The 13,063-nt window shown below is 37.5% G+C and overlaps 1 protein-coding gene across 9 annotated transcripts in view; it reads left to right on the top strand.

Annotated features, from left to right (window-relative positions):
* Positions 1 to 13,063, top strand: part of Trpgamma (Transient receptor potential cation channel gamma) — a 108,935-nt gene that overhangs the window by 68,337 nt on the left and 27,535 nt on the right. For all 9 annotated transcript variants that reach the window (XM_046619673.2, XM_069135760.1, XM_069135759.1 and 6 more), the window contains exon 3: positions 8,738 to 9,012. In XM_046619673.2, coding sequence (XP_046475629.1) covers positions 8,842 to 9,012 — 171 coding nt within the window. In that variant the 5' untranslated portion in view covers positions 8,738 to 8,841. The remainder of the gene's footprint in view (positions 1 to 8,737; positions 9,013 to 13,063) is intronic.

Below are 13,063 nucleotides of genomic sequence, written 5' to 3'. Positions count from 1 at the left end.
TACCAAGTCAGCAGCATCTCTTTTAAAAATTTTTAAGCCCACATTCTTCAACGTAGTTCAGATTTGCGGAATTCTACTAATGTGCCAAGACCTTGATCCAGCACGTAGCCATATGGTAAATATTTATGTGACCGTAGAATCCATTGCAAATTAGACGAGGTCATTATGGCCCGAAGTTATGTCGCGTTAAAATACAACACAGTGATGTGAGAGATAGACCTAATTGGAGCGTGATAAGCAGAAAATAGGCTGATATTTTTTCAGCAGATATTGAACGAGGTGTTTTAAAATTTTGTGGACTTGTATACATGTATACCTACATGAGTAACGTATACAGGGTGGTCGGTATTATTCGTACGAGGCAAATACTTTAGGAATGAAAAGAGATACAAGAAAAAGTTTGATACAAACTTGTGGGATTTCGAGGTAAAAAGATGACATTTATTTGCATCAACTTTTCCTAAGTCACGTTTGATTCCGATAGGAAACTCGTATTTTTAATGTAAGTAACTGATAGCGAGATCAGAAAAAAATTGAAAGACAGCAAAATAATTATTAAAATTCCAATTTTGTTGCACGGACACAAAATTGGCGAATTTGGTATGGTAATATTCTTTGCAATTTTGCTTTGGATCACGAATTATGATCACAGGACTTTCATAAGTGATCGCGTGTGACAACGCCAAAGTAAGATAATTTAGTTCAAAAATTCGACCCATATCAGCATCATCTTTTTCCCTTAAAACTCGTCCAGTTTTATACACAACTCGTTATATGTTTTCATGGTTAAAATATTCACCTGGGGCGATTGATACCAAACACTCTGTACGACAGCTTATTTCGGAGGCATAATGAGCTACTTTTCTTTACATCCATTACTGTAATTACTCACGGGGAATACAGCAAACGTAAATCCACGATTTTCATCCTATTTATATGCGGACAGATTGATATAAATGATTCAAGGCTACTTGTCAAGCTAAGTGAAAATGTGATATTCATCAGTGAAATGTACCTACGTAGTATTGGCAAAAATTGCCTAACAATAAGTTACACCTTTATGAATCCTAATCCTCATTCCATTATCTCTTGATGAAATCGGAATAATGAAACGAATTATCTAATGCAATTTTGAGAGATAGTCTCATATACTTTTTTACCCTCTACATATCACTTTAAATTTGAGTCTTCTCGCACTGAGAAATTTTTAACACATCACCTTGAACAAGATAATCCCCAATTATTTACTATTCATTGAGCACTTGCATTGTACTAACGATAGGAGATGATTATCTTTTGTACACGAAGAAGAAATCACTTCGATACATAACAGTAAAGTTCGAAAAGCCTGATCCGTTTCTGCGGAAAGTTTCTAAATTTTCTAGAAGTCCCAATCACTCGCGTCGACTACATCGCTAGTCATTGGCACGTAATTTGTATAGAATGGAGGTCGCATTTTGTTTCAGACCGAAAACAAGGTAGCCGGAAAGGGAAGTCTTAATGAACATTACTGTACGTATGTACATACATTGCCAAAGATTACATTTTGAGAAAATTTTATCGACATTAAGTCAGCAATAATTTTCATCGACGGATCATGGAGATTTTTATTACACGTATTTGCACCAACGTTTTACTTGGTCTTATTCACCATACTTGAAAATCTGCCATACTTCAAACTGCGATATGTACGCCACGAACGGGCATTCACTCCGTTCGTGTTTACTTAATGTCATAAATAATAATAACCACTGCACCACGGGCTTGTACATCATGCGAACTTATGGCAGTTATTCAATAGTACCGCAAAGGGGGTAGACGCACTTTCTTCTACTGTATTACGTTCATCACCGCACATTGGTGTTTGTCTTGGCAACTCATGCCAAACAATATTTCAATGCTGAGCCCGTCGCTGCGCCGAGATCCAGTAAGGAACGAGCCGTTAGGCGTCTGCATCCATGCGTACACACTGCAATATTATGTTTTCACTTCCGCATCGAGAAAATTTCCATGTATCTCCTTAATTCAAAATATTTACTTTTCCTCGTTCAAAGGATTGACTCCAGGCTGATCCGCACTCATCAGCGGGCACAGAAAGCGTATGAAAAAAATGGATCACCTCTGCACAGAACAATAGACCATGAAAAAATTGCCACGAATTATTTCGTTTTATTGTTATAAACAAGAGATACGCATTTGCTTCGTGCCAAGCCACAATCATCGCTCGATCCGTCATTCGTGAATTCGATCATCTTGTACGCACAAGTTGCACTTCACATTCGATCAAATATTAGCATGGTGTTGGCTTGTTCTAATGATGAATCTCGTCCATCATCTTGAAGCTAATGGAAGGGTATGTCGAAACTTTCTCAGAAAGAATCTACGTCTCTGTTCGCGAGGACAGTTAGATGATTTGACGTGCAAATTTGATAAACCAGACCAAGTACACCGTTTGTCCAGATGATTGAAGTTCTTGGTGCTTTAAAACCTGTTGCTTCTACTTAACACCGTCTTTAAGCATAAGCTAGCGTGAGTATAGCCTACGGACACCTGAATTTAGTGGGCTCTTAGAGACTTTTTAAATTACATCAGTAATTAGCAATTTAAACCTTAAAGAATTTATCGCGGCTCGAGTTTTCCCCTGAAATATTTGATAAAATTCTGTAAGGCAAACACAGATATCTACAAGGCTGTTATTTCTAAGACTAGATAAAACTTAGTGCACAGCAAGTCTGACGCGATTGAAAGATGCATTTCACACGAAAACCTGACTGGGCCCTTCAGATGCTCTCCTTGGAATATTTTTAGGTATCTTACTCGCAAGCAGACAGCGTAGGTAATCCCTTTTCAGTGCTCGTCATAGTAAGAAATTATCGAGAATCCCGCATGTGCACAAAAGCTCACTTGGTTCGATTTATTTTTTTTTTTTACTGTCAATTCATACATGCTGAATAAAATTTCATTCCAGAAATTGGCGAAGAACCTCGCTGTAATTAAGACTAAAAATTAACTGTTTGCTTTATCAAATGTAGGGATTTATGTATCAGTTTTCAAATTACTTAAAAATCATAGATATGTCGCGCTACATTAACGTTATGAATAATGCGTATTTTTTTTCTCGCAGTTCGTGTTTAAAGTAATCGCTTTTGCGACGTTAAAAAGTCCACTTTTACGTTCTTGGTAATTAAAAGTGCACTTTTTTGTACTCCGAACAGTACAAAAACTTGGAAACTATACGTTTTTAAATAAAGTTTCGTATGCACAATGGACACAAAGCGTACTTTACGTCTCGCATGTTTTCGAATTTCGTCTTCAGCTTACGTACACGATTGCCTACGACTCATATATGGCAAACTTACGTTTGGCATAAAAGAAACTACACGGAGCCGTTTCAGTGCGTAACGAAAACTAAACCTGCAGGTCCCCAAAACCGTGTCGCTAAAAGTGTTTCGACCTGAACAATTTTCCACCTCTCAGCTAACAGGCGATTTTTACGAAACACCCTGTCAATCAATACGTATAAAAGGCCACCCTCCAGTGCAATCAAGACAGACAAAAGATACGAGTAAACGCTGGATGACGCCTTGTCACGGGCTCACGCCAGTTCGATCCTTTACTCTCTCTCGTCTGGGTAACGCTTTCTTCATACCGCGCTCAATATTGCCTGTGCCCACGTCACTTGTCTATTAGCAGCTCGAATAAAACATGTTCCCGACATCTGCTTGGAAATTTCGATTTTCGAAGTCTGTGGCGCGTGCGTATATCACCCCATTTCCGAACGGTGCGGTAAAACGACGTTGGCGCACGTGCGCAACTGAAATGCTCGATTTTGAACACTAGGGCTTTCTTTGGCGCATGCGCACTTTTAGACAATTTGATTTTACGCACTCTGTTATTAAAGTCAAGCTACTTTTAACCCCGGTGTCGCATGCCATCAGTGGCACTTTCGGTGTTTCTCAAAGCAAACTTTTCCTCACAAGTGTTGGAAAAAGTAGCATGCGTCATTGGAGCACGATTCTTGGCTCACGTTGTAAACCTTCTACTCATCAGAAACCGCTTACTCTCTGCACTTGAAATGGAATGTACTATTTCGATTGGATGAAATTCAATCCCTGTCTGGTTCGATTACCAATCCATTCTCGCGATCTACACGTAGTTTAAACCGTACGCCCGTTACAAGTGCTGTAACGGCATCGGGTCTCGCATTTGGACCACTTGGGGAAGTCGACAGTTCGTCGGTCTGGGGTCGGTAATATCGGGCCAGCCACGGGGATCTGCTTACCGCACAATCAGGCCAGCGGCAAGCCAGACGGGCAAAATCCCAGGGGTGACGCCCACGTATGCCTTTTTAGAACACGGATGAAATGCACGTCGCCGTAATCCTTTACGAAACGCTCGCGTTGTTCGCCTCACCATATGGACCAGATTAGTTTTCGCAGAATACTTTATCGAGAATTATACATGGCATGATAGTTTGGCAAATCATTTCTCGAAAACCATAACATGTGTCACAGGAGTTGGTTTAGTGACAAATTTTCATGGCGCAAACGGTAAGACATTATGGTATCAACATACTATTGACATATGGAAATATCAGTTCAAGTGTATACCTCTGATAATTCTAATAGTACCTCAGTAGATTATCCAGTCAACGGAAAAACCACAAGCCGTCACCTGCAACTTGTCACGTATCATATATCTGAAATGATTTTTCGCAACAGAGAATTTTGTCATGTGAAAGCTCGAGCAAGCGTGAAAATGGAAATAATAATGTGTTCCATCAGTTTCGAAAAACAATAAGTGAGAAGCAATTTTTTTTCGATCTTTTTCTTACGAACAGAGCAAATGAGTAGTCTAACTAAGATTGGGTTTGTGATGTGTTTCGTTGAATTACAATGCGTTAGCGACACGAAAAGCCAATTTCTTAGTGGCTATAAAGTTATGAATATTCGTAATCCAAAATAGCGTAAGTAAAAATGAAACGTAGTACATTTGCATGGTTAATTACGTAATTATTTGTATTCGTTGTTTACAGTTTCAACATTTGGTTCATTTTTCGTACTATCGCGATTTTACCTCGTCCGCGATCTCTCGTAAATATGCAGAATTAACAATGAATGAACCTCTGAACGCGAACACGCAACTGAATTTCAAGTCAATAACCTCGGCACAAACTTGGTCATAGCATGCACTTGCTTTGTTATACTCACGAGTAGAAATGCTGCCTGTGATAACGTAGAATTTCAGACGTTTGATTCCCAAGCAAAATCGTCGTGAAATCTTCAAACCTTCTCCTCATTCTCGGGCTTGGATGCTACAAACTGAGCCCGTTTAGGTCCTTAATTTTACGCATGTAGATCATACTACGCTCCGAAATATTAATTACTCATCGTATGTTCTATTCGAATCGCAAATAAGAAATAAAACGCAAAATACATCATAAAACGTTTATCCAACTACTGTTCGGAGTTTAGAAATCTTGAATTCTGAAAATTTCACGCAATCAGACCTAGATGTATTTTTTTTTTTTTTTGATAAATCTCATTGTGGAGTGTTATCACTTAATGATATCCGTAACATTTTTATTTAATTCTTACTTTCAGCGTTTTTTGTTTCATGTGCAATTGATCTGTCTAGGGATTACAATTTTCATACTACTCTGGATTAATTGTATCTTCCAAATCTACGAATCAAAATGACCTTAATCAAATAAAATTTCTTTCTAAAAAATTTCTTTTTCCGAAAAGAAATTCCAATAAGAATTCCATGAGAAAAGTCATCCGAATATAGCGAGTTCATATAAAATCTTATGATTTGTCTATTTAAAACTAACTAGTTTTAAAACACTCGCTCGCTAAAGCTCGCCAGGGGTCGGATGCCTAGTGTAACTAGTTTTTGTGCTCATGCTCTCGCTTACTCATTGTCAGTGTTTTACGAGATGACATAGTTGTAGGGGAGACTGGGGCACGATGGACTCTCCAAAAAATTTTGGTATTTGCTTCACAGTATACAGAATGAACACTGTCTTTGTGCACGTGACGCAAACCTAATCTGCCCGTAAGATTTTTTTCCATACAATACTACAAATCACGATTACACATGCATGGAAGTATAAAGTATTGTGATTTTATGACAATTAAAATCACAAAAAAAATTAGTCCTAAAGGTCTATCAGGTAGCGGACCCGGAGCGTAGAAACTACGGAGCACTTGTCCTGGAACTCGAGTTGCACCAGGAAGCAGATCCGGAGCGCGATTTTCATACGTCGGCTCTACTGCGCGGTTGTTTCGGGACTGAGGAATTCGGCTAGCTGATTTTGGTCGTTACGATTACTATAGATCGATGACGTCAAGAGAGAAAAAATTTTGGGCGACGTCACTTTCTGAACATCCGTCATTCGAACATTCACACTTTGGTTTCGAACTTTAATACTATGTATGATGTATGATGCATGATAATCTTCGTTAATCAATATTTTCAGTCACTTTCTTGAAATGAGTTTCCATTAATATTTACATATTTTTCAATAAAGCCTGTGTTAATTGATTTATTGATTTACAATTATTTCGAATGCAATGTTCGTCTGATTCACTAAGGAGCTGGTAAAAATGTGTCCAAGGTAATGCGAAGCGTTCGTCAATAAACTGAGAAACGTTTGATTGAATTGATAAATTTTTAATTTCTTAGAAGGAAGTAATAATCGATCTTCTCAAGTTGAGTTACATTTTAGGATATCAAAACGATTATTTATTGGTTTCTCATGTTTTTGCTCAGACTGAAAACTCGGTACAACTTAATTGATATAGAAACGTAAACACATTCCAAATCCTTGTTCCAAAGACAGATGTTACACGGTTTCAAATTTATAATATAACGTTAATTATCCGGGAATCATGAACTTCCACCAGATGATCACACAAACTGTTAATATCTACTCAATTTGAGGTAGCTCACACGTTCTTGTTTGTACAATAATGATAATCAAATCATAGAATGGAATTTTGCAAATTAAACTATTAGGATATACAACTCCAAATGTGGAAATTATCTCTCGGCATAGTGTCATGGATTTGTGGAATGTTCAAGCCTTGGCATTATAACCGCTTTATCACAGTCGTTTCTAATTTTGCATCTCTTTTTAATTCAGTGAACAATCTTTAATTATTTGTTATAATACTGTGAATCATCACGAACTGTCAAATATCCTGCAGTTGATATACAAGGAAAGTTCTGTATACATATTCCTGTTAACGGCACTCACCAACATTTAGCTGGCGACGGAAACCCTTTTCTGCAATGACGTCACTGCCACTGTTGATGATTGAACTTGCCCACCTTTTCGTTCTGTTTGATCAGTAATGCTGTATCGACACTTTATTGACCCAATATTGAAAATCGCACTGCCCAACCGACCGTAGTAGCGTCACGCATAGCATGCTAGACGACAAAACAGAAAAACATGAGTTCAAATTCCCAACAGTGTCAATGACGATCTGAGCGACAACTGGAAAAAGTTGTAAGGATTGAATTGAATCAACGTACCGGTTGTTAAATGATTTGGATATTACTTTGCAGTAATTATTTAAATTTCTTTTGATACCTTTGATTGGTTCCAACCTTCCTTTCGTCATTTTATACACTACCTTAATACCTTCGTCACTCTATGCCACAGCTTGATCGATAAGAATAGTGTTAGCGGTAACCTTTACTGAACTATAGCAGAAGTAAACTCGAACGATGATGGTTCAAGTTATGAAATGGATGCTTTGAGCGAAGTGGCAGCACGTAAACGAAAGACTGATTGATCTCAAGGGGCTGAACATGAGATTTATTTTGTACGGAATCTTGCGTCCGAGTTGACGGAATAGCTTCAAGGCAGGTGGACGCACTCGGTAATGATATATTACCATTTCAGAAACCGGATACAGAATCCTCTGACGCAATTCACAATACATGCTGCGTGAGCAAAAATTCTTGCTTCTCTGTTGTTGATACGAGAAGAAAAACCGTCAATGGTGGATAAAAAGCAATTCATCCATCCCAAACTCATATGCTCAGAAGATCTTGGTGAAATGAGTTCTAACTCATACCCAAGACTATGAAATGGACCTTCTAACAATAATCATCATCGCAACAGCATACTTTTCTATAAAATGTGACGTTTTGGGAGGTTGGACATTCATGGATTACATGGAAGCTTTTCGGCGCTGCGTGGCTGATTTCATAATCAAATATCAAGATACTAGACATTTAGATTATGGATACCCTTAGGCTCGGGTGATTAATAATGCATAATTTCGTGGGACGTCAATTATTAATAATTATTTTCTTCGTGGGATCTTCGGATGTATTGCACCGGGTATTTCGAACAGTGATGGAATCTGGTAGTCAGCATGGGCTCACAATAAGATATAGTCATTCTCACTTGTAGATACTGTCAGTCTCTCAGTGTTCTCATGAGAAACAAATATTGGGTGATGATTTGGAACATTTTTTGGTTAGCTGAAAAACAAACAACCTGACAGACTATCGATCAGAAACATGCATTTACTGTTGATTTCGGTTTATACGAAACGAAAAAGGGTACCGCCTAACCACGACACGGTAGCAAACTGTATCGAAACTTTGAAAGAGATTGGATCTACGTACAAATTTTTGGTTCGACCAGGTTGAAAAATATTTTCATTAGTTCCAACAGTATTGGAATTGATTCTCGATTTTCTGCGTGTCTTTACAGAGAGCGCGGGGGAGGATGAGGAGAGCATCGCCGGGGGCATCGGCCTGGCAGGCGACCAAGAGGGCGAAGGAAGGAGAAGTAGCGGAGGGTCGTTTCCGCTGAGAATGGCGGCTGCGATGAGGGCGCGTTCCGGTACCGGCGGATTTCTCCGCGGCCCTCCCGCGTCTAACCCGAACTACGACCCAGAGGCTCCACCGCAACCACCCCTATTTTTACAGTCTACGATGCAGACGGCCAATCTACTCGAGAAACCGGAAATCGACAAGAAAGTCAAGGTGTGTATAAACATCATCTTGAGCTGTTGGATGGTTTCGATAGTGACAAGTTTGGATGTGAAATTTGCCGAACCGAATTTGAACTTTTCTCGTTTCCATTAGAATCTCTGCAATATTTTAAAACTTCGATGACTTCAACAATTGATCCCGATTTTATTTATATATTTCGTTTCATTAAATGTTTAACACGAATTTGTATTATACTTGATGGTACTTGATATAATTTTCGGGGCAATCTTGTCACAATTTTGTAGCATTCAATTATTTATCGGAAACTCATTGGTTGGAACAAACTGTTGAGTAAAAAATTTACACTCTTATTATATCATCTTCCTCGCGGTATCAGAACTTGCAAAATTCGATTGTCTCTGTAAGATCCAAGTGTGTACTTTTAGGGTAAATAAGTGAAGACCCAACCCTCGGCCTTGTTATGTTTTAACTGTTGAACAAAGTACTTGATACGCGGTTCTTGGAACAGTGTAGGCCACAATAAATTAAGCGGTGCTGGTATAAGTGCAGAAGAAAATAGAAGAGTACAGAATTCATGATATACTAAAAAGTCTTTAACATATTTTACTCCTCTACCTGAAACGTGTCACTGAATCTGAATGATATGAGTTTTACAGCAGAGCGAATATGCGCATGCATACACTCACATCGTATACGCGTAGTTGCAAAGATAAACAGAAGGCTCCTCGTTTAAATTTGCAGGGTGTTGATAACTGGAACGGAAGCAACGCGCTTAGGTAATTAAACTTTAACAACGGTCTAGCTGAGTGGCATTTATCGGCCCATTTCCTACACAAGATTTGTTACTTAGCAGTTGGGCAACTGATTCCAAATCCGCAAGAACTTCAGAGAATTCGTGGTACAGTATTGACTCGAGCTCAATCAATAATCACAGCTTTTGATGAGTAACCAATCGGTTCAGTTTAAACCACTCTTTTCCATAATCGAGAACGATGATGTAAATATGATTATGTGTTGGATGAGGAACTGCAGGAAATGGGTGTAGAGTGACTAATGATAAGCCAGACTTCAGTTGCATTTTCGCACGATGAGAAGTATCTTCCCAGAGTATCTTTTCTAGAGTTATCAGGACCCAAAATTGATAATTTACAAAATTCAAGAAGTTTCCATCGATGTTGACGATGAAATGAGATATTGTATTAATAAAACTGAAGTGGTCAATATGTTTGTGCTGAATTAAACTTTGTGAAAAAAAAATTAGAATACAGACACACATTTTCGTTACCGAAAATTACTTAGAAAGAGAAAAAAAAAAAGATTACCCTTTCATGTCATCATTGAAAAACCATAATTATTGCAGTGACATTTTAACCTTTATCTTTTATCGACAATTCCAACTTTTACCTATAATAAAAACGAAGCGTCTAATGCACGAGTTAGGTAATTGATCAGAGAATTTTATCTTATTATACCTAAATATAGAAGAGTATTGATAACATCCGAAGAATGCTGACAGCAAGAATTGTCGAAATGCGGTGAGACCACTTTTTTTAAAAATCATCTTCACGATCATTCAATGGCGTATATGTTGAGGGATGTTTATTTGATAACTCAGTCGTTTTCAAATTTAAACAGTTCCCATGTTTAAGTTTATTTTTTATTCCGTATCTGCTCGCTGTATTTTGATGATGATTTTCACCAACGAAAGTGATTCGATTGCTATTGCCTCCAAAGTTATGGTCAATTAACAGCTATAAAATTACAATAAATTTAACGTAAATTATTCAGGGAGATTTGAATGATCTCTACATTCATGCCGACAAAATTGATCAGGCGTTGACCGAGGTTATAAAATTTGATTGAAAATCTTTACACCAAAAAAATAGTTTTCTTTAAACAAAGCCATTATCAAAGAATTACTTTACGACAATAAAAGGTGGAATATTTTTTTGGAATCAATTTGATATTTAATTGATGACATAAGTCACATACGATAACGTAAACATTCTCAATGTTAAAGCTGCTCGAATGGTACCTGTTTCGGAAAATACGATGAAGAACTAGAACAACAGAAACTGTTTTGTTGCTCGCATTTTTATTTGTCACGAAAAGTTTAGGGCATATCATACGATCTTTCACAACGGGAGAAAAACTGATGAGTCTTCATCGACTTATAAAAAAGAATTTGTACTCTTGAAACACAAATGGCTCTTTATAAAGCTATTATGGAGACTTTACTAGTACTTCGATTTTTACTGCCTAAGTAATATGTCCAACTATAATCAATTAAGTGACTTTATGGATGCTGGAAGAGCATATTGTATCTTTAATCTCGCAACAAATAATATTAGGAATCTGAAAACAGAGGACGAATCAAATCGAGTCTTTGGTCATTGGATATTATTGATTTTCTTATTTTCCTCTCAGTCTCGCTCCTGGTCATTTTTGAGTGTAGTGAAATTTTAAAGCAAACCAAATTTCTTTTTTTTCAGCTACAATTTTTCTATAAGACGGCGGAGTTTTCTCAAGGGATCACTGCCTTCGAAGTTCCTTGAGATTCTCAAATCTATTTCGCATCTTGATGCCTCGTGATTTATGTGCTAGTAAGATGTTCACTGAAATACATCCCGAGCTTTGAACGGACTCGATATTTGTGTAATCGATAACCCTCACTCTATTGTTAACCTCGCTCTACCACGGTAATTCTTAAGGTACCAACAAGGTGCTCCGGGCCATGGCAATGATTAGTCAACCAACAACCATTGGGTTCAACTTCGAAGAAGGGATTTCGTCCCCAGTAAGAACATATTGAAATGACTTTACTAAACACATGGGTACAAGTATGAAAATTTTGGTTTTAGGAAAATGGTAAATCTCGAAACATTACAGGCTAGTAGGGGATCTCACATTATTGTTAAATGCAACTGTGTTGGGAGCAATAATTTTTAAGTACCTATGTTCTGTGAGCATGGGATATTCCTGAAATTTCAGCGAAACTGATTTCCATAAATAGTAAACATGTCAAAACAATGCCAGCACTTTTATAATGACGCTAATTATTAAAAATTATCGATAACTCAACAGAAGATAATTTTTAACAACTGTATTGCTTGATAATGTTCAGAAATATTTCAACTTTGATACATTAGTCGAAGACTTTTAGTCAACCCAAGACAGTTTCCGTGCTCAAAGTTTTCGAAAAGAAGCAGCTAAACTGTTCAGGAAAATTCATGTAAATAGGTATGATTGTGAGCTTGAAAGTTTAAATTCTTAATCAGACGTCGAAACTCCGAAACTCTAAATTATATTACATCGCACTAAATGATTGTAGGTTCATTGCGCATGCGTTCCGTGTTCTTGTTGATACTTCATTATTTTTTGGCAACCGAACGGTATTTTTATTTATACTCACCGCATTTTATGCAACGAAGTATTCTCCCATCGCCAGACTTGGGACGTTCCATTAGACGATGGCATTCTTAGTCATCTTCCATTAATACAAGTTGAACGTGTAAGCTTCGACCTGTGAAGTGAACGCAGCATGATTGCTGCACCTTTGATGCTACGACACGTACTGTCGCTGCACTCTGCAATTTTGTGGTTTTGATCGGTTATTACGTTTAGCCATGGTACAAGTGATGTTGGAACTATTCAAATAAACGAGAAATCGTTGGATCGCCGATCGGTGTGACCGATTGAATGACGTTTATTCTTCTTCGAAATAATATTGGTTGTTTATCTTCTTTTCGCAACACTTTCTTTTCAGATTGCCGGTTGAAAGAAACGTGTTCGAATGAATAATTCTGTACATATATACATATAAAAATTCAAATAATGAACATCGCGCAAAAGAGCTTGCGGAGTTTCGATCATTATGATTGGTCGTGTTATGACTCTTTTCTTTACTCTAGAATTTTTTGCTGTTTATTTCTTTCCTTCACTTTTGTTATTCGATATTTCACCAGCAACGCATAATTTTTGTTAAAATAAGTTTGATTTTTCAATGCCTTGAGAAACAATAAGACATGAACAAGAAGTGACAAATGAATGTGCTCGAGTAAATAAATAACAACTATTGTCA

Source organism: Neodiprion pinetum, chromosome 4, assembly GCF_021155775.2.
Source record: "Neodiprion pinetum isolate iyNeoPine1 chromosome 4, iyNeoPine1.2, whole genome shotgun sequence".
Lineage (NCBI taxonomy): Eukaryota > Metazoa > Arthropoda > Insecta > Hymenoptera > Diprionidae > Neodiprion > Neodiprion pinetum.
The sequence above is the reverse complement of the archived record's forward strand: the minus strand, read 5'-3'. Positions and strand labels throughout refer to the sequence as shown.